This window comes from Salvelinus fontinalis, chromosome 40 (assembly GCF_029448725.1).
Source record: "Salvelinus fontinalis isolate EN_2023a chromosome 40, ASM2944872v1, whole genome shotgun sequence".
Taxonomy (NCBI): domain Eukaryota; kingdom Metazoa; phylum Chordata; class Actinopteri; order Salmoniformes; family Salmonidae; genus Salvelinus; species Salvelinus fontinalis.
In genome coordinates, this window is record NC_074704.1 from 18,313,021 (window position 1) to 18,334,425 (window position 21,405).

General features: G+C 41.5%; 1 protein-coding gene across 1 annotated transcript in view; it reads left to right on the top strand.

Moving 5' to 3' along the window:
* Positions 1-3,764: 3,764 nt before the first annotated feature.
* LOC129839336 (E3 ubiquitin-protein ligase NEURL1-like) overlaps positions 3,765-21,405 on the top strand; it is a 72,117-nt gene continuing 54,476 nt past the window's right edge. Inside the window, exons 1-2 of the mRNA XM_055906681.1 lie at positions 3,765-4,033; positions 19,961-20,226. Coding sequence (XP_055762656.1) covers positions 4,000-4,033; positions 19,961-20,226 — 300 coding nt within the window. The 5' untranslated portion in view covers positions 3,765-3,999. The remainder of the gene's footprint in view (positions 4,034-19,960; positions 20,227-21,405) is intronic.

Here is a 21,405-nt window from a genome sequence, read left to right on the forward strand (position 1 = left end):
TGTGTGTGTGTGTGTGTGTGTGTGTGTGTGTGTGTGTGTGTGTGTGTGTGTGTGTGTGTGTGTGTGTGTGTGTGTGTGTGTGTGTGTGTGTGTGTGTGTGTGTGTGTGTGTGTGTGTGTGTGTGTGTAGCTTACCTTGTCGTTGTATTGTATTGGACAGTCTTTGTGTCCTTATTTGTCTTGGTGAGATTGCTGTTAATAAAAGGACACAATTTCATTTTTGTTACACTTTTAGGTCAGGAGGTGGGAGAAGATGTGTGTCTGTTAGTGGAGGGCAGGATCATACTAATATAGTAACCCAGGCTGCAGCCGAATGCTACGATTTTCTTGGAAACATGTCCGACTGGTTTCCAGATGCCATTAAAATTATGTGTTGATATTTGTTCAGCTATAGTTTGATATCATAAAGCGCCATCTGTTCTTGATCAATAAAACTGTTCTAGATTTGGTACAGACTGGTAACAGAATCGACTGATTGACTGGTACAGATACCTCCCACAAGGTTAATGTCCCCTCATTAATATGCCAGATAACGTCATCAACTGAATCACATACTTAATTATTTTTTTGAAATTTATTTCACCTTTATTTAACCAGGTAGGCCAGTTGAGAACAGGTTCTCATTTACAACTGCGATCTGGCCAAGATAAAGCAAAGCAGTGCGACAAAACAACACCACAGAGTTACACATGGGATAAACAGACGTACAGTCAATAACACAATAGAAAAATCTATATACAGTCAAATCTACAAATCTATATACTTAACATAGTGATGAGGCCTGATACTGGTATTGGAAATTAAAATCGTCAGTCAAACGTTGCCAATCAATTCCCACAGATCCCCTCATATCTTTATTTTTTTTTACCTTTTCACTGGTAATAGATATGGGATGTTTGATTTTCAAACAACCAAACTGCCTGGAGCCAACAAACGTGTTTGTTCTTGTAGCATAACTAGGAAGCAGACAGTTAATGATCAACTGACATTCTGTTGGCATACAGTGTAACTTAACACTGTTCATGTTCCCCTTTAGGTAGTGTGTGTGCATGTGTGTGTGTGTGTGCGTGTGTGTGCGTGCGCGAGTGTGTGCTTGCACCTTTGTCTACACTAAGGCTAATTTCCCATAGGAAGTATCCATTTTAAACAAATCACTAGGCACAGTCAATCACATGGACCTGAGACACAACCTCAATATATTTTAGATAACAAACAGAAACGAATCAAACTCAACAAAATACCTATTGATGATTCTTTCTTCCTTTTAGTTTTATTTGGGAATGACAGATGTACTGAAGCCAGTATTCCAAACCCATATTCCCATTATTATGGACATACAATTCTCACTGCCTGTAGTCTGGTGCAACCACAGATAACGAACGCACAATGGAGTAGTCGTAAATCTTAAACGCTGTGTGTGTGTGCATGTGAGCATGCGTGCGTGCGTGTGTTTGGCAACCATTGCTGAGGCTAAACAGGACGTAGCCCAAAAATCTATTGTGGGGTAGGACGGACAAGGACAGCTGGTGTACTTACTAATGGAACGAGCCAGGGCTGTCAGGGCTTTCCCTCTGAGTCAAGACAATAAGGAGCGTAAAGCTTTCCCAAAGACACTAAAATAAAAGTGAGTTTCTGTTGGAGTGAGTGTGTGTGTGTGTGTGTGTGTGTGTGTGTGTGTGTGTGTGTGTGTGTGTGTGTGTGTGTGTGTGTGTGTGTGTGTGTGTGTGTGTGTGTGTGTGTGTGTGTGTGTGTGTGTTTGTGTGTGTGTGTGTGTGTGTGTGTGTGTGTCCATGCAGTCACCAGATGAGAGTGCTTGTAGGTCCACATCCCAGAACCAGACCACTTTTATTTATTTTAGTGAGTTACGTAAGGATACAGTATCTACGCCTGGATTCACAAAGAACCCAACTTTACAGACTTAGTCATGTAACAGATATAGGACTGCGGGCCATGGTCAAAGAGGATCACTTAAAAGGTTAAGATGGCACGCATGGAGGAGGCCTGTTCTTAAAAACAGGAAGACAAGGGAGAGAAGTGTTTTCGCCGAGCGTGTCTTCATGAATGTCAGGAAATTCAAGGAAGTGTTGAACCGGTGTTGAACTGTAATTAGGCTACATTTAGCATCTATCTCTAAGAAGACATGGCCTTCAGGGAGAGCAGGCAGGAAGTCCGTCCGAGTCCGCTCATGGAACCTGGTTTTGGTCAAGCTTGGCATGATCACCCTAGGAACTAGCATTACCACCTGGTGTAGGCTTTGGTCAACTGGTGACGTGACAAACATTTGAAAGTTGAGCCGTGTCAGACAATACCAGTTTTCCTCATTCACTCACACACACCCATTCTTACTTATTTAGGCCCAGTGGTCGTGTGGGAGCATCTAGGCCATTGAAAACTCCTCTCCAATTCATTCCACCCATTGAATAGGACTCGATGCATTCATGTTTATATTCAAAATGTGCACACCATGTGTGAGTATGCCGCCTGATCTACAAAAACGAACCTTCGGTCTGCGGCCCTGATTTAGTTTAGATTGAAGTCACCATCCAGCCTCAAGTGTTTGTTATGGTTACGTAGCCGTAATCGTGAAAGGGGGAAATGGTAAATATTATTGTCAGCATGATTCAATGGTAATGTTTTCAACTCAAACAAGAAGGGCTTAGCTAACCAGTTATTTTCATCACTCTCCTCTGAATACTCCAAATGGGACCATTACGACAACACCCTCACACAACAATGCAATGTCTCACTGGGTAAAATGAATAGAATTCCCCGGGATAGAATGAAATGTCTGATTTTGAACAGTGTTGGCTCCATAGAATTAGGAATTAGAATACAGTAGTAATTTATTAATAGGCTCTATATGGGTCGTTCGCTAATGCTTCTTTTTTCAGTCAATAATAATAGTGGAGGCACGTGTGAATTGTGAATGATTGATTGGAGGGGAATTTTCTATTCATTGTACAACGCAGAAGGTCAAGATAGTAGGCCTATATGCGGTTCAACTATTCTTAACATTGGTTGCCTTCCCAAGATCCCCCACCGCCCCAATTTAACCCCCGATAGAAACACTCAGCCCATAAGCATTTTCATTCACCCTTTTTGCCAATATCACTTACATCTGTCACGCCTAGTCATTCACAAAGTCATTATCCCCCTTAAGAGATATCTAAGCAGCGAACATCCTCGAGGCTAATGTAAACTACTCCGAGACGGAGGGGCTCCGATGTCACCGTGGATACGTGATGACAGCTTAAGTCAGAGGCGTGACTCTTGAGGGGTCGCCCAGGCTGTCTGCCAGGGGCAGAGGGGCACTGAGGCACACCAGGAAGCAGAAGGGACTCACTTGAGGTGAAAGGCAGAGTGCTGAGGGTAAAGAATGTGACCGCTTGGTTCCTCTGCCCTACTCTGGACCCAAACATAGTGTGGTTACTGAGAGAGAGAGGGGAGGACACTGTGAGAGATAAGCCTATAGAACTAGCGCTCTAGCATAGCCTATAGCTCTCACATAGTCTGCCTATGTCCACACCCTCCATTGTATACTATGCACATCTTTATTTTATATTGACAGTGCTTTAATTAAAATGATTTGCAAGACAAATTCTCTCTGGAAGGCAAAGCAAAGTTCTATTCTATTCCCCTGTATAGTCTACCCAGAAATTGTCCAAGTGTCCATGCTACTCATATCCTTTATGATTATTGGAAACTGGCAGCGAGTGCGTTAATAACACTTTGTCTTGACTCCACCTTTTATGTAAATGTCAGTGTGTGAGTTGGGCTCGAGGCGCTGAGAGCGCACAGTGAATGGAGGAGCAGCCTTCACTGCTCTGCTTGGTTCTTAGGGGAGCTGGAGTGCACTGTGTTTATATTCCAATCGGGAGAAAGAACGACCGTTCTGGATGTAGCCTCCAATCATGTTGTCGGCGTTGGATTGTGCATCAATACCGCAAGTGTTTGAATATTGAGAGCTGGGATATAAGGGCTGCCGACTGGAATTGTAGTCATGGGAGGCCAGATAACGCGAAATGCCTTGTACGGTAAGGAAAAAGAACGTTTAGATACACATAGATCACGTCGCCATTGCTTATACTGTACACACTGTAGGTTATCGTTTCGTTCAATTTGCAATGCAATGGAGAATAGTTGGAGAGTGCAATTCCTGTCGCGTAAAACAACGTTGCGTGTGTATCAGGTAGGCTACCCACATTCTGATGTCACACAGATGTCACACTGGAGACAGTTCATTATAGACATGTTCATACATTGGCTAGGCTACAGAAGGCTATTCCCTTTGATCAGTGTTATAGTAGAAGTACAAACATTAAAGCTTTTCCTTTGGGTCGATTTGATATATGTTGTATTGAATGCAGTTGAATAATTTATAGCAATTCATAGGAAAACCTGCTGATGTCATTATTCGTCTATCACCCCTTATCCGTTTCCACGTTGATACCATCGTTTGCGTTCTTCCTCAGTCGCCGTCTGTTGATGATAGTAACTGTAGACGCAGTTTGTTAGAAAGTTGCGGGGTTTCCCCCCAAGCCCCCCAGTATATTTCAGTCGTCTCACATTGTTGTGGGGGTTTCCCACACTCTGTGCACTGGGGGAAGTCAGTCATATCCAGCTGTGCTGTTAGTGGGCCAACCAACCAAACCAATCAATAAATAAATTTGTGTTTATGTAGGCTATCACAGCTTAGCTCATCCTATGCATAGCCTTATTGCCAAGTCCCAGAATTACAGTAAATGTCTCTAAAGAATAACATTTTAAAGGACCCTTCAGTGCAGGGGAAACAAGTCAATTACTGCAAGGCTGTAATTCCAAAAATGAATAGAACACAGAATCATTTATCAGTGAGCATAAACTATATGTTCTATTATTCAAGTCTATGGGCTATCACACATGTAGGTAAGAACACATCTAATAACACATACAATCACATCCACCCAAGTAATATAATAAATACAATATACAGTTAATGAAAACACAATGCTGCAGCAATGCATTGGATCAGGTTACTAAATGCCTTGTCTAGATAACACATGTTGACTTAGTTGTCTGGACCTGTAGCTGTGGAGTGGCTTACCTCCACCATACTGACCTCAAGTTCCTCACAGCCTCCCGGGAGTCAGACCACCTGATCATTAGGTCTAATTAAAGCCCATCGATGAATCCAATTAGGTAGATAAGGACACAATAGCGCCTGAGACAACAGGACAGGACAGCAGAATGACTGTGTGTGTGTGTGTGTGTGTGTGTGTATGTGTGTGTGTATGTGTGTGTGTGTGTGTGTTTGCATGTGCGTGCGTGGCTTCTCACTGTAAGATCAAGGTCAAAGGCCTTAAAGAGAGAGGGAGAGGATTCCATGTTTACTAGCCTAGTTTTTTGGTTTTCACACTGCACTTGCTATTTCTATATGAAAGGCGTTAGCTGAAATCTAACTTTTGGGTATGATTTTAAGTGAGTGAGTTTCGGTGTATAGGCTAGTGTGAAGTGGTGAAAAAGCCGGTTCTGCGGCAGGAAAGTCAGTTCTGTAGCAGAACACATCAGGACAATGTTGTGTTGGGGCTTGATTGCGTAATTGAGTTCTCTGCTGAATGTGTTGGGAGCACTTGTTGAGGCTCTTTATCGACTCAAAGTGGGCCAGCCTTTCACCCTTGAGAGAGAGAGAGAGAGAGAGAGAGAGAGAGAGAGAGAGAGAGAGAGAGAGAGAGAGAGAGAGAGAGAGAGAGAGAGAGAGAGAGAGAGAGAGCTGTGGAGTGGTACAAGTCTTATCAATGTTCCGTATCTCACCTTGTCCTGCGGGTATGAAATGTCATTTGGATATAGTCATGGGACAGAAGAAATGCACACAGATCACTCATCATGCAGAGGCCAAGAGGCTGTTCATGATTAAAGACTAAAGTGCTATTACACATATCATCTGTCTCAAGTCAATGGAGAGAGACACAAAGAGGGAGAGAGGGAGAACACGAAAGAAGTAGGGAGAGAGAAAGAGAAACAGAGAATGAATGAATGAAACGAGTAGGAAAAGAGAGAGACGGGGTAAGACGGGGTCTACTAACAGAGTAGTGCCCAGTGTGTTTAGTCATGGCCTGTTGCCATGGTGTGACGGGAACATATGTCTAGGGGGTCAAGCGGCATTGGTGGGTGCCACCAGTGTCTCCCTCCCTGTGGATTCAGACTGGGTTAACGTCAGACACGCACTTTGTGACAATGCACATACCCCTGTTGTCATCATATTCCTCTTGACTTGACAGGTCACCTTTGAGGCGGCGCATAACGACTTTGTGTTTGTGTGTGTGTGTGTGTGTGTGTGTGTGTGTGTGCGTGCGTGCGTGCGTGCGTGCGTGCGTGTGTGTGTGTGCATGCCTACATGTGCATCAGTAAAAATAGCATCCTGCTTGCAATCAATATACTCTCATCAGGCTCCTCCACAAAGCATTCTACAAATCTATTGTGGAGGAGCATAGAGTCATTATATTGTCATACTACACCATATCGAATCTAAAATGGTTATTACTTATTGATTGCAGTTGCGTAACACTGTTCTCTGGGGGAATGTGGTAACATGGGTGAGCTTAGGTGTACGACTTAGCGAGACGAGAGTCATGAAGTGAGGTCTTTATTAAGTTGGACAGCTCACCTTGCACTCTCAGGTCGTCATGACGCCATGACAGGGATGTCTAAATTATTCAGCTGACACAGTCTCGGTTGAAGCAGAGGGAAAGGCTATTTGAGAATGGAGCTAGCAATGTCGCTAAATTTAGCTTGTGTTGGTTGTATATTTTGTATGTATTTTTTTGTGTTATCTATGGAATTGCGCACAGGAATAGTTTTCCTCTTTCCAATCGTTTTCCTTTTTTAATATTGAAAATCTGCTCAGTCCTGACTCGAGCCATGCGTCTATCAAGTGCAAATCAATGGTGTTGTCATGTCGTTGCCTAGCAGCAGATGAGGTAGCCCAGGTTACCACAAACATAAGTGCTGCCATGGCGCCCAGTTAGAAGAGCAGTAGAGCAGAAGGCAGCCATAGCTACGGTATCATTGGCAGTAATCTCGTCCTACCTGTAAACCCAGGAGGATAGTATTGGGTTTTACCCACTTGATCTGTATCTCTGTCATAGCAGCTGTCATTCACACATTTACACTTAGTAACCTCAGCCTCGTATACCTCAGTCTAACTTATATTACCAATATGTTGTTTACACATTTACACTTAGTAACCTCAGCCTCGTATACCTCAGTCTAACTTATATTACCAATATGTTGTTTACACATTTACACTTAGTAACCTCAGCCTCGTATACCTCAGTCTAACTTATATTACCAATATGTTGTTTACACATTTACACTTAGTAACCTCAGCCTCGTATACCTCAGTCTAACTTATATTACCAATATGTTGTTTACACATTTACACTTAGTAACCTCAGCCTCGTATACCTCAGTCTAACTTATATTACCAATATGTCATTCACACATAAACACTAGCAACTCCAGCCTCCATAAAATGGAATTGCTTGTCTATAACACAAATTGCTTGTCTATAACACAAAGTACCTGTCTATAACACACATTGCTTGTCTATAACACAAATTGCTTGTCTATAACACAAATGACCTGTCTACAACACAAATTGCTTGTCTATAACACAAGTTGCTTGTCTACAACACAAATTGCTTGTCTATAACACAAGTTGCTTGTCTATAACATAACTTGCTTGTCTATAACACAAGTTGCTTGTCTATAACATAACTTGCTTGTCTATAACACAAGTTACTTGTCTATAACACAAATTGCATGTCTGTAACACAAATTGCATGTCTGTAACACAAGTTGCTTGTCTATAACACAAATTGCTTGTCTGTAACACAAATTGCTTGTCTATAACACAAATTGCTTGTCTATAACACAAGTTGCATGTCTGTAACACAAGTTGCTTGTCTATAACACAAATTGCATGTCTGTAACACAAGTTGCTTGTCTATAACACAAATTGCTTGTCTGTAACACAAATTGCATGTCTGTAACACAAATTGCTTGTCTATAACACAAATTGCATGTCTGTAACACAAGTTGCTTGTCTATAACACAAATTGCTTGTCTGTAACACAAATTGCATGTCTGTAACACAAGTTGCTTGTCTATAACACAAATTGCTTGTCTATAACACAAATTGCATGTCTGTAACACAAGTTGCTTGTCTATAACACAAATTGCTTGTCTATAACACAAGTTGCTTGTCTATAACACAAATTGCTTGTCTGTAACACAAATTGCTTGTCTATAACACAAATTGCATGTCTGTAACACAAGTTGCTTGTCTATAACACAAATTGCTTGTCTGTAACACAAGTTGCTTGTCTGTAACACAAATTGCTTGTCTATAACACAAACATTACGAATGTATGATGCATAGAGGCACTGCAATAAGAGACAATGCTAGTGCTGTACAGTATATTGTTAGCTTGATTAATGTGAGTGTGATTTGTTGATTAATTTCATAGTTGTTGGTACATCAAGCCGAAACGCCATTTGCTGATGACCGAAATGATATACACATTGTTCAGACAATCTATGCAAACATCGTTAATATGTTGTTTGTCACCATGCTTATTAAGGCGTATTTACACTATTGTGTAAACGCCATTGCCAACAGATGCTTACAGAAAGAAATGTGAAACTGAATACGAAACGCAGATCCTGTATTTATCTTGTGTAATCATTATTATATTAAACTTTTTCAATCCCCCAATTTTCTGTATTTGTAAGCAGACATTCAAATCCTCTATTCCTGGTGCTACTCTGGTGAAATAAGAAGTGACTGCTGGGTCGATCATAAGGCTAAAAGTCTGCCCAGAGAGTGAGTGAGTGAGTGAATGAGTGAGTGAGTGAGTGTGTGCGTGCTCGTGCATGTCTGTGTGTTTGTCCCGGATCTCTGGAGGATGTGTGTATTACGCTGTGTTTTGTAGAGAAGCAAGCCTGGGGAGCTAGGGGTCACAGGTGGAAATTAGTTTTGTATTTTATTTCTATTTTTTTGTCATTTAGCAGACGCTCTTATACAGAGCGACTTACAGAAGCAATTAGGGATAAGTGCCTTGCTCAAGGGCACATCGACAGATTTCACCTGGTCGGCTTGGGGATTCGAACCAGCAACTGTTCGGGTTCCTTTGCTGACAGATACCCTGGAAAGCTCCATTGTCCCTGCAGTCTTAGAAACCTGCCTGCCCCATGTTGCCACAGAAATTCTGTTCATGGCTTTATTATGCTTTGATTGGCACATTGTACGAGGATAGTATGACACAATACCTGTTTTCTTGTGGAATCGTAACTGTGTATTATAAGGAGGTTAGTATTATGTTGACTAGTGTCATGTGTATTATGAAGACATTATAGTATTATGTTGACTAGTACCATGTGTTTTATGAAGACATTATAGTATTATGATGACTAGTGCCATGTGTATTATGAAGACATTATAGTATTATGATAACTAATATCATGTGTTTTATGAAGACATTATAGTATTATGTTGACTAGTGTCATGTGTATTATGAAGACATTATAGTATTATGATGACTAGTACCATGTGTTTTATGAAGACATTATAGTATTATGATAACTAGTACCATGTGTTTTATGAAGACATTATAGTATTATGATAACTAATACCATGTGTTTTATGAAGACATTATAGTATTATGATAACTAATATCATGTGTTTTATGAAGACATTATAGTATTATGATAACTAGTACCATGTGTATTAGGAGGACAATAGTATTATGATGACTAGTACCATGTGTATTAGGAGGACAATAGTATTATGATAACTAGTACCATGTGTATTAGGAGGACAATAGTATTATGATGACTAGTACCATGTGTATTAGGAGGACAATAGTATTATGATAACTAGTACCATGTGTATTATGAAGACATTATAGTATTATGATAACTAGTACCATGTGTATTATGAAGACATTATAGTATTATGATTAGTACCATGTGTATTATGAAGACATTATAGTATTATGATTAGTACCATGTGTATTATGAAGACATTATAGTATTATGATTAGTACCATGTGTTTTATGAAGACATTATAGTATTATGATTAGTACCATGTGTATTATGAAGACAATAGGGTTGGGCGGTAACCAAATGTTCATATGTGACCCACCACCTTGATTCGGTCCTATGTAGCAAAATTTGAAATTGTGTTTTTTACATTGATAAAAGTAGAGACTCAGAGCTAGAATTTTATAAAAGTAGAGACTCAGAGCTAGACAATTGTATATCATACACTGCAGTTGGGGAACAATGGGAAATTAATTATTCTTTGAAAGTTGATAAACTTGTAAACCCACTTTTGAGAAAATGGCCCTTGAATGGGTTGGTACACCTACTGGAGAGCTTTTCTTTATCTACACCAATTTAGCAATTTTCGTTCACACCCTCTAAAGCCTTAGCCCCTCCCATGTCTTTAAGGATTCACTTGTGAGGCCATGTACTAAACAGAGTGTATAAGCTAGTGTAGTAAACAACCAAAGATTAAGACTAAAAGTGGTGAAAGTAGTAGCAAAAAGTACTAGTAAAAGTACACTTTATCTAATCCTTGGTCTATATCCTAATCTGACTTTGGTGTTCTTCCTCACATTACCGTCTCTGGTAAACACACACTATATCAAGTACAATGAAAGTGCATTTGTCACATACAGAGGATGCAGAAGGTGTAAACGGTACAGTGAATTGGTTACTTGCATAGTGGAGTCTTTTTTTTAGATCCATAATCCCAACCCATACTATCATGCACCATGCATAAATCTGCAGGTAGCTAAAGTTATTAACCAACTAGGTTCAATGTTAGCTAGCTAGCTAACATTAGGCTATAACTAGCAATGCATATGGCTTTCAAAGATACAAATAATATTACTAAACAGCTCATGCACGTAGCATTAGCTAGCAAGCCAGCCAGCTAACATATGCTAGCTAGCTAACAGTACGCTGGTACTTGCAATGAAAACGACTTTCAGACAAAACTGATGTGACAGGTAAAATGAAGAACGTGATCTGCTTTGTCTTCTAACGTATTGCACAAGTTGACTGCAGGTATTTACTTGAAAAGTAGCTACACACATTTTTATTTGGATTCATGTGTGAGGCCATGTACTATGAAAAACGTAAACTAAATAGTTTCAACGGTATTGAAAAACCATCCCGTGGCTATTTCCAAATACCCCAGTATACGATGTATGGTATACCGCCCAAGCCTAGAAGACGATAGTATTATGATAACTAGTACCATGTGTATTAGGAGGACAATAGTATTATGATAACTAGTACCATGTGTATTAGGAGGACAATAGTATTATGATAACTAGTACCATGTGTATTAGGAGGACAATAGTATTATGATAACTAGTACCATGTGTATTAGGAGGACAATAGTATTATGATGACAAATTCTGTTTTATGTGGACAATACCATGATGAGGACTCAAGTGCTATTATATGAATGATAGTTATAACTGAAAGTGCCCGGTGCTAAGATACAACCAGGAAGTCATTACTCCAACATCAGTTTGTTCTCCTGAACAAATATTTGAATATTTTTCCCAACTGATGGAACACTATTCACATGATATGCCGTTATACTGTCACTAACCCGTGCAGTATGTAGTTACGAATTACATTCCCTCACACTGCTCCAAGGATGTGTCGTGGCACCCTATTCCCTACATAGATATATACAGTACATGCACTAAATAGGGAATAGGCTGTCAATTGAGACGCAGCCCACTCAGTCTAGTTATACAACTAAAGCAGGAAGATTAGTTTACACTTTTACAAAGATGTTCATTGAAGGATGACAAGTCTTAGTCACACAGAAGCCGTGTGTGTTCCGACAGGGATTAGACTTGTCATTACTGTGAGGTCATTAGCGAAATAAGTCCTCACGCACACGCGTGCGTGCACACACACACACACTCTTCTCCAGGCTACGGAAGGAGAACCACAGCATGCACAGTGTTTATCCATAAAGAGACATCCTTGACCTTTGGGAGAGAGGGAGAGAACAGTCATGTAAGGATTTTAAATGGACACAGACATGCACACACACACGTACACACTAATGAGGATGTTGCTGTGTTATGGGAGGCAGCTTCCGGACTAGTAGGTTAAGTAGAGCCATTTTAAAGCCATGATGGCCACAGTGTGTGTGTGTGTGTGTGTGTGTGTGTGTGTGTGTGTGTGTGTGTGTGTGTGTGTGTGTGTGTGTGTGTGTGTGTGTGTGTGTGTGTGTGTGTGTGTGTGTGTGTGTGTGTGTGTGTGTGTGTGTGTGTGCGTGTGTGAATGCGTGGGTTTGTGTGTGTGACAGACACCAACTTTGGACACCTTGCTGGAGCAACTACACGATCTGATAGGAGCACCTTATCCCTACCTACAGTGCATTTGGAAAGTATTCACACCCCTTGACTTTTACGTTTTAAGTTTTAAGTTACATCCTTATTCTAAAATGGATTAAATACATTTTTTTCCTTCTAAATCTACACTCAATACCCCATAATGACAAAACGAAAACTGGTTTGTAGAAATGTTTGCAAATGTATTAAAAATAAGAAACATAAATACCTTATTTACATAATTATTCAGACGCTTTGCTATGAGACTCGAAATTGAGCTCAGGTGCATCCTGTTTCCATTGATCATCCTTGAGATGTTTGTACAACTTGATTGGAGTCCACCTGTGGTAAATTAAATTGATAGGACATGATTTGGAAAGGCACACACCTGTCTATATAAGGTCCCAATGTTGACAGTGCATGTCAAAGCAAAAACCAAGCCATGAGGTTGAAGGAATTGTCCGTAGAGCTCCATGACAGGATTGTGTCAAGGCACAGATCTGGGGAAGGGTACCAAAACATTTCTGCAGCATTGAACATCCCCAAGAACAGAGTGGCCTTCATCATTCTTAAATGGAAGAAGTTTGGAACCACCAAGACTCTTCCTAGAGTTGGCCGCCAGGCCAAACTGAGCAATCAGGGGAGAAGGGCCTTGGTCAGGGAGGTGACCAAGAACCCAATGGTCACTCTGACAGAGCTCTGGAGTTCTTCTGTGGAGATGGGAGAACCTTCCAGAAGGACAACCCTCTCTGCAGCACTCCACCAATCAGGCCTTTATGATAGAGTGGCCAGACTGAAGCCACTCCTCAGTAAAAGGCACGCCAGCTCGCTTGGAGTTTGCCAAAATGCCCCTTAAGGACTCTCAGACCACGAGAAACAAGATTCTCTGATCTGATGAAACCAAGATTGAACTCTGTGGCCTGAATGCCAAGCGTCACATCTGGAGGATAACCTAGCACCATCCCTACGGTGAAGCCTGGTGGCAGCATCATGCTGTGGGGATGTTTTTCAGCGGCAGGGACTGGGAGACTAGTCAGGATCGAGGGAAAGATGAACCGAGCCAAGTACAGAGAGATCCTTGATTGGAACCTGCTCCAGAGCATTCAGACCCTCAGACTGGGTGGAAGGGTCACCTTCCAACAGGACAACAACCCTAAGCACACAGCCAAGACAACACAGGAGTGGCTTCAGGACAAGTCTCTGAATGTCCTTGAGTGGCCCAGCCAGAGCCTGGACTTTAACCCGATCGAACATCTCTGGAGAGACCTGGAAATAGCTCTGCAGTGACGCTCCCCATCCAACCTGACAGAGCTTGAGAGGACCTGTAGATAGGAATGGGAGAAACTCCACAAATACAGGCGTGCCAAGCTTGTAGCGTCATACCCAAGAAGACTCAAGACTGTAATCGCTGCCAAAGGTGCTTCAACAAAGTACTGAGTAAAGAGTCTGAATACTTGTGTAAATGTAATATTTCATTTTTTTTTAAATTGCTAATACATTTGTAACAATGTCTAAAACCTGTTTTTACTTTGTCATAGATTGATGAGGGGGGGGGGGGATTATTTACTACATTTTAGAATAAGGCTGTAACGTAACAAAATGTGGGAAAATTCAAGGGGTCTGGATACTTTCCAAATGCACTGTATATGTACACACAGTATCTCCCTCAATTACCTCGTATCCCTGCACATTGACTCAGTACTGGTACCCCGTATATATTGCCAAGTTACCGTTACTCACTGTGTATTTGTTATTACGTGTTATTACTTTCTATTATTTCTCTATTTTCTTTCTCTGCATTGTTGGGAAGGGCCCGTAAGTAAGCATTTCACTGTTAGTTTACGAAGCATGTGACAAATAACTTTTTTTTAAATGTAAATACCCCTTGTGTCTTGCATTCCACGCTACCTGATTCATAGAGTTACCTCTTTTGTGTACAGAAAGAAATCAATCAAATTGGACACTTAACTTAGGCTCCTAGCTCGCTTTTCGCCTTCGAAAAATAGCTCGCTAACAGCCAATTAATCATCTTTGGCTAATGGAATCAAAATGAGGTATTCATCATTATAAACAATGTTTCAATGCAGAGCTTGAATAAGAGAGTGGCTCCATGTGTGAACTATGTGCACACACAGAACATCACCGAAACAATTACCATAATTGGGCTTTTTCATCTCACTATTATACTGTTGGAATTGTACCCTCAACTCTAAATCTACACTCTCAGAAAAAAGGGTTCTTTGGCTGTCCCCATGGGAGAACCCTTTTTCGTTCCAGGTAATTTTTCCCTCTAGGGAAAGGGTTCTACATTGAACCCACTAAGGTTCTACCTGGAACCAAAAGGGTTCTTCAAAGGGTTCTCATATGGGGATAGCCAAAGAACCCTTTTAGGTTCTAGATAGCACCTTTTTTTTCTAAGAGTGTAACCAATGGCAGCGAGAGCACAAATTAGGCATGTAAAATCCTATCAACAGTATGTATGTATGAGGTGGAAGGACCTGTTACACATGACCGGACTTGGAGCTTCGTAATCATCGGCTTGGTCACCCAATATGCTTACATCCTTCCACAGATGTTACTTGAGGTCAAATTGTAGGCATTGGGAATTTTTTATTTATTTAACTAGGCAAGCCAGTTAAGATAGCACTGAGATGCAGTGCCTTAGACCGCTGCTCCACTCGGGAGCCCACCTATGGAGAATTAGAAGTGGAATTCTCTGGGAAGGTTGGTCATTCTGAATAACATCCCGCTGATGGTACAGACGTAGGATCTTAATTTGATCACTCTTTTGTTAATGATAATTTTCCTGTACAGCAGGAAATGTAAGCTTTCAGTGTATTCAAGTTTAAAAAGGCTTCTAAAGTTTGTAATTTCCACTTTTACATTTCTATCTTGAGTTGCCGTAATGTAAAATGCATCAACACCTATAAGGAAAATATCCATTCATTATAATCCACATAATAATTCATATTTCCTGTTGCTGCAGGATTATTTTCTGCGGTGCGAAGCGCAGTTTAGCATTTTTCATCATGAATATTCTTCTGGAGGCAGCTCTGCGGAGTGGTCACTAGCTGGCACAGCTATAAAGTCATAAAACCACACTGCTCCTGTATTTCTACTTGGGATATTGCTTTTCAACAGTAAAAGTTCAAACATCGCTCATCATTCAAACTGCCTCTAATGCCTAACCCTAACCTTAAAAATGTCCTTCAGCAATAGTTTGAACTTTTACTGTTGAAAAGCAATATCCCAAGTATGAATACAGTAAAGTACAGACAGTAAAGGGTAAAAATATATATATTTTTGAGCAAAAGAGTGTTTTTTTGTTGTTGACAAAACTGAAAACTTCAAGGAGTAGGGCATTCTAGGAGTTGGTCTGATGGGAATCTGTGATGTCATCGGCCTCCCCCTTGCTTGAGGAACAATAGAGGAGCAATAGAGAACAAAGTAGGAAAGGCCCACCCCCCACTTGTGTTCTATCATGACCTACCTGGACCACCTATTGAGATGTGCCTTTTGTTAAGTAAATCAGGTGTTGAATGAAGTGAAAAGGAGACTGGAGTGGCACTTTAAAATAAGACCAAAAAGCTAACCGCTGGGCTATTTAAAGGGAAATCGCTCAGTTCTGCCTCCAGGACAAGACTCATGACAAGAACCGTCAACCTGCATTAGAAACTGGTCAAATGAATATCCTATATCTGTAGGTATAGCTCCAAAGCATTTACAGACAGCCTTTCAATAAACATAAAACAGAGCAATCCTTCATGGAAAAACGACTTTCAGTCAGATAGGCCGAGATGAGTTTGGAAATATTAGTGATCCTACTGTAGCCGACAATGCTGTCCTGATTAACCATAGCACTAAAATGCAAATATCATTCATGTGTTCTCTGCTAGCAAACAAATAGCATCTGTCCGTATCAAGCCTGAGCCGTTCCCACAAATCTAGCCTTTGACGCAGGGATTGAGGGTTGCTAAGGAACGTGAATTCACACTTAACCCCTGTTTCCCTCAACCAACAGCTGCGGCTCTCCTTTCGCTAGTTGTCGCTAATGCATTCAGTTCAATCTGGCCTGACACACACACATACTGTACACACACACACACACACTGTCCAATCTGCTGCGACCATGTTCGCCCCATTCAATGAATGCTCTCCCTTTGCCCCAATGCCAAGACAAAGGACATGATGCTTGATTATGGGGCCTGAGTGAGTAAGTGATTGTATAGGCTAAACACTGGGAGTGGGTATATATTGATAAAGTAGTGTCTTCCTCCCAAATGGCACCCTATTTCCCTTTTAGTGCACTCATTTTGGCCGTACCCCGTAGGGCTCTGGTTGAAAGTAGTGCACTGTGTAGGGAATAGGGTGCAATTTGGGACGTAGGCTAGCTGTTATATAGAATGCTGTATACAGGCCTTATCAGTGATTCCCAGACCCTCAGTTGCTTTTGCAGTGTTTGTTGAGGTTATCAATGGTAAAAAGTAGAAGAGCTGGGTTATTGTGACTTGTACAATTTGGTGAGGACAACCAAGAGGCCCTGATTTGAATATAGAATAGAACCAAAACACAGTTAGCTAATTGAAATGGCACAACAGGCTAATATCCCAGTCACATGACAGTATATACACTGCGTCTACACTGCGTCTACACTGCGTCTACACTGCGTCTACAAAACATTAGGAACACCTGCTCTTTCCGTGACATAAACTAACCTGGTGAATCCATTTGAATGCTATGATCCCTTATTGATCTCACTTATTAAATCAAATACACTTTTATTAGTGACATGCGCTGAGTACAACAGGTGTAGACCGTACAGTGAAATGCTTACTTACGAGCCCCTAACCAACAATGCAGTTTGCCAAAAATACGTATAAGAATAAGAGATAAAAGTAACAAGTAATTAAAGAGCAGCAGTAAAATAACAATAGCGAGACTATATTCAGGGGGGGTACCGATACAGAGTCAATGTTCGGGGGCACCGGTTAGTTGAGGTAGTATGTACATGTAGGTAGAGTTATTAAAGTGACTATGTATAGATGACAACTGAGAGTAGCAGTGGTGTAAAGAGAGGGTGAGGGGGGGGCACTGCAAATAGTCTAGGTAGCCATTTGACTAGATGTTCAAGAGTCTTATGTCTTGGGGGTAGAAGCTGCTTAAAAGCCTCTAGACTTGGTGCTCCGGTACCGCTTGCCGTGCGGTAGCAGAGAGAACAGTCTATGACTAGAGTGGCTGGAGTCTTTGACAATTTTTAGGGCCTTCCTCTGACACCGCCTGGTATAGAGGTTCTGGATGGCAGGAAGCTTGGCCCCAGTGATGTACTGGGTGAAGGATGTTTATGTCTTGTGACAATTGAGACATGAATTATGTATGTGTGCCATTCAGAGGGTGAATGGGCAAGACAAAATATTTAAGTGCCTTTGAACGGGATGTGGTAGTAGGTACCAGGCGCACCAGTTTGTGTCAAGAACTGCAACACTGCTGGGTTTTTCACACTCAACAGTTTTCCGTGTGTATCAAGAATGATCAATGGACATCCAGCCAATTTGACACAACTGTGGGAAGCATCGGAGTCAACATGGGCCAGCATCCCTGTGGAACGCTTTTGACACCTTATAGAGTCAATGCCCTGATGAATTGAGGCTGTTCTGGGGGCAAAAGGGGGTGCAACTCAATAGTAGGAAGGTGTTCCTAAAGTTTTGTACACTCAGTGTAGGCCTCACATTATAGCCAGAACAGTTGAAGGAGGCATGACATTGAAACGAGATGTGTGTCTTTGAGAGCATGTCTGGCTGCTGCAGTGTAGTAGGTGACTGGGGACAGATTTGTAGAACCTCCACCTGCTCCCCGAGTCATTGGTAAACACATTCATTCACTCTGCATCGTGTTCATTAGCAGTACTCAGGACTCAGGCACACACTCATATTGAAGCTTTCCTGTGCAGATGGTCCTAGTGAGGCGCTAATGGACTAAATTCTCTATCTAGATGTAATTCCTAATAGTCATGATAATCCTGAAGCTTTCCATTGCAGATCCTGCTGATGTGTTATAACAGATGTAGCTGTACTAGATAGAAGTGAAATCCTATGGTTTGTTCCTGATGCACTAGGTTCTCTATCTACATTATATTTCTAGATAGTAATCAAATCATGTAGTTTGTGCGTCCCTGAGTTGGTTTATACGAGTCATATGATAGATTGTACCATACTGGAGCTTTCCTAGTATTGCACTTCCTAATGATGTGCTAGAATATCTATTTGGATTCCATTACGAGATTAAATCATGTAGTTTGTCGTTTCCTGTCCGTTTGTATTTCCCTGTACTTGTTTATATGAGTCATATAATGAACTGTATGCATTTTCCGAGACAATATGAGGTTATTGGACACGCCCTCCTTATATCAATAAATAATATTAAATTAAACTCAAAGTACATTTACATGTGGTTTATACTATAAACATGGATACTATAATAGTATTGTATTATATTCTACACTGTGCAGTAATGATGCTTAATCCTAACTGAAAATGCCACGTAGTCACTGACTCAGCCTTGGCATCAATACTCACAACAGGATGATAATGTTGGGTCAGAGATGGTGCACATCAACCACTAACTTCATTTGCCAGTGCTAAGGTCATAAGGTCAGGCACAAAGCAATGAACAGGGAGGAAAATGTCATTTCCTACTCAAACATGGTAAAACGTCAAACAACAACATGGACAATTGGTTTTGGCTGGAGGACCAACATAATTACTGAGCAACTGCTGTTTATGTGAATCAAACAAGTCAGATTGTAGTAAGAGGTAAACGAGTAGGAAGAGGCCTAGAAATCCATAGACGGTCCCCATAGGCACAGATCTGGGATCAGCTATAGCCTCCCTAAATCCTAACCTTTTGCCATAAACGTGGGGAAACATGACGTAGTGCTGAGATCAGCATCGTGGGGCAATTTACACATCCTAATATGTGACAATCATCCAACTTCAGCTAAAGCCGAGCAAGAACTACACCTGATGAGTGTATTTATATTCAATTACATTCAAATAACTTGTCTTTTCTGGGAGGGAACTTCATGGGGCAAAACAGGCAAATGTCCCATTCACATGACATGATAAAGGTCTCACATTATGGCCGGAACAGTGGAAGGAGGCATGACATTGAAACGAGATGTGTGTCTTTGAGAGCATGTCTGGCTGCTGCAGTGTAGTAGGTGACTGGGGACAGATTTGTAGAACCTCCACCTGCTCCCCGAGTCATTGGTAAACACATTCATTCACTCTGCATCGTGTTCATTAGCAGTACTCAGGACTCAGGCACACACTCATATTGAAGCTTTCCTGTGCAGATGATCCTAGTGAGGCGCTAATGGACTAAATTCTCTATTTAGATTTAATCCTATATATTTCCTGGTAGGGAACTTCATGTGTGGTGATGAGTGGTACATACAGTACAAGTCTCATAACAACATAGAACACAAACACATACTGTATAAAGGATTAGAAGTGTACGAATATCATTCTGATGGCACCCCTCTGTCTATCCATCAGACTCTCTGGGCGGTCCGTTCCCCTCCACCACCCACCGATGCCACCACAAGCCCAAGCGCTGCCTGCCCATCCAGCAGTGTGGCGTTGTGTGCGGGGGCCAGAGGAGAGGCCTGGCCATAAGTCCCTTGCTCTTCCACCCGAACACCAAGGGCTCCCAGATCGCCATGGACCTGGCCCAAAGGACCGTCAAGAGGCAGGCCAGCTTCTGTAACGCCATCACCTTCAGCAACAGACCCGTAGCGTTGTATGAGCAGGTCCGGATCAAGGTATGTAGAGATTTAGATGGACACAACACCACACCCAAGGAGGTTTATTTACAGTATTCTAAGTATTCTAACAACGGTAGATTCATTTTATTTGTTTATTTGATTAACATTTTCAAGAACAAAAAAAAGCCCATTCCTCAGCAAGGTCCCCAATCAACATGTTGATCTGCCAGAGAGGCACCAGAACACCCAGTTGTAGGGAACTTTGTAGGTTGTTCTGTACATGGTGGGATGCTGACACCAAAGGCTCAAAAGATGACGCAAGATATGGAGAGAGATACTAACACGGATCTGTACAATAGGTGAGACTAGCTTTGATGTGTACAGTATCTGATGTATGCACGGTATATATAATGTAAACACACCAAGTCAGGATGGTGATGCGAACACACACACACACACACACACACACACACACACACACACACACACACACACACACACACACACACACACACACACACACACACACACACACACACACACACACACACACACACACACACACACAAACACACACACACATCTAGCTTATGAGCTTGTCCAGGTAAATCCTTCTGTCAGTCTACTGCTGCTTCCCTCTTCTGTTCCTGTGTCTCCCCAAATAGGCTTAGCAGGTTTCCATCTAACAAGCCAGCATGTCAACACAGTCAAAGCACTGGGTAAATACTACTTATGGCGCCAGGGCAAGTGGATGTGGCTTTACTGGGTGTTGGTAAAACAATGATGAGTGAATAGCAGCAAGCACAACAGTTCATTCAGCCAAGTGCTCTAATGCAGTGGTTCCTAAACGTTTTTTTTAATAGAATTTCAAGAAAATGATCTTTAAAATGGATCAATTCTCTCCTCACCCAATGACAAAATGTGTAGAACTGCAGGAAATACATTTTAATCCTGCAATATTTTCTCTCCGCCAACAAAAGGGGTGTGAAGAGTTTGTGTCATGAACAGTGCTTGTGCCTATAGAAATAGACTTGGCTCGGTCACGGTGGGAACGTGTGATGTTCCCCAATGCTGGAATGGGGGCCTGAGTGAAAAAGTTTGGGAACCCCTGCTCTGAAGTACACTTAAACCTCAAGACAACTTAGGCTTTTGTCTTACATTAGTAAGATTTAGGTACAGTTCAGGGTCTCCGTTAACCGGTAAAAAGAAAAGAAAGAAATGCTGCTAAAACATTTT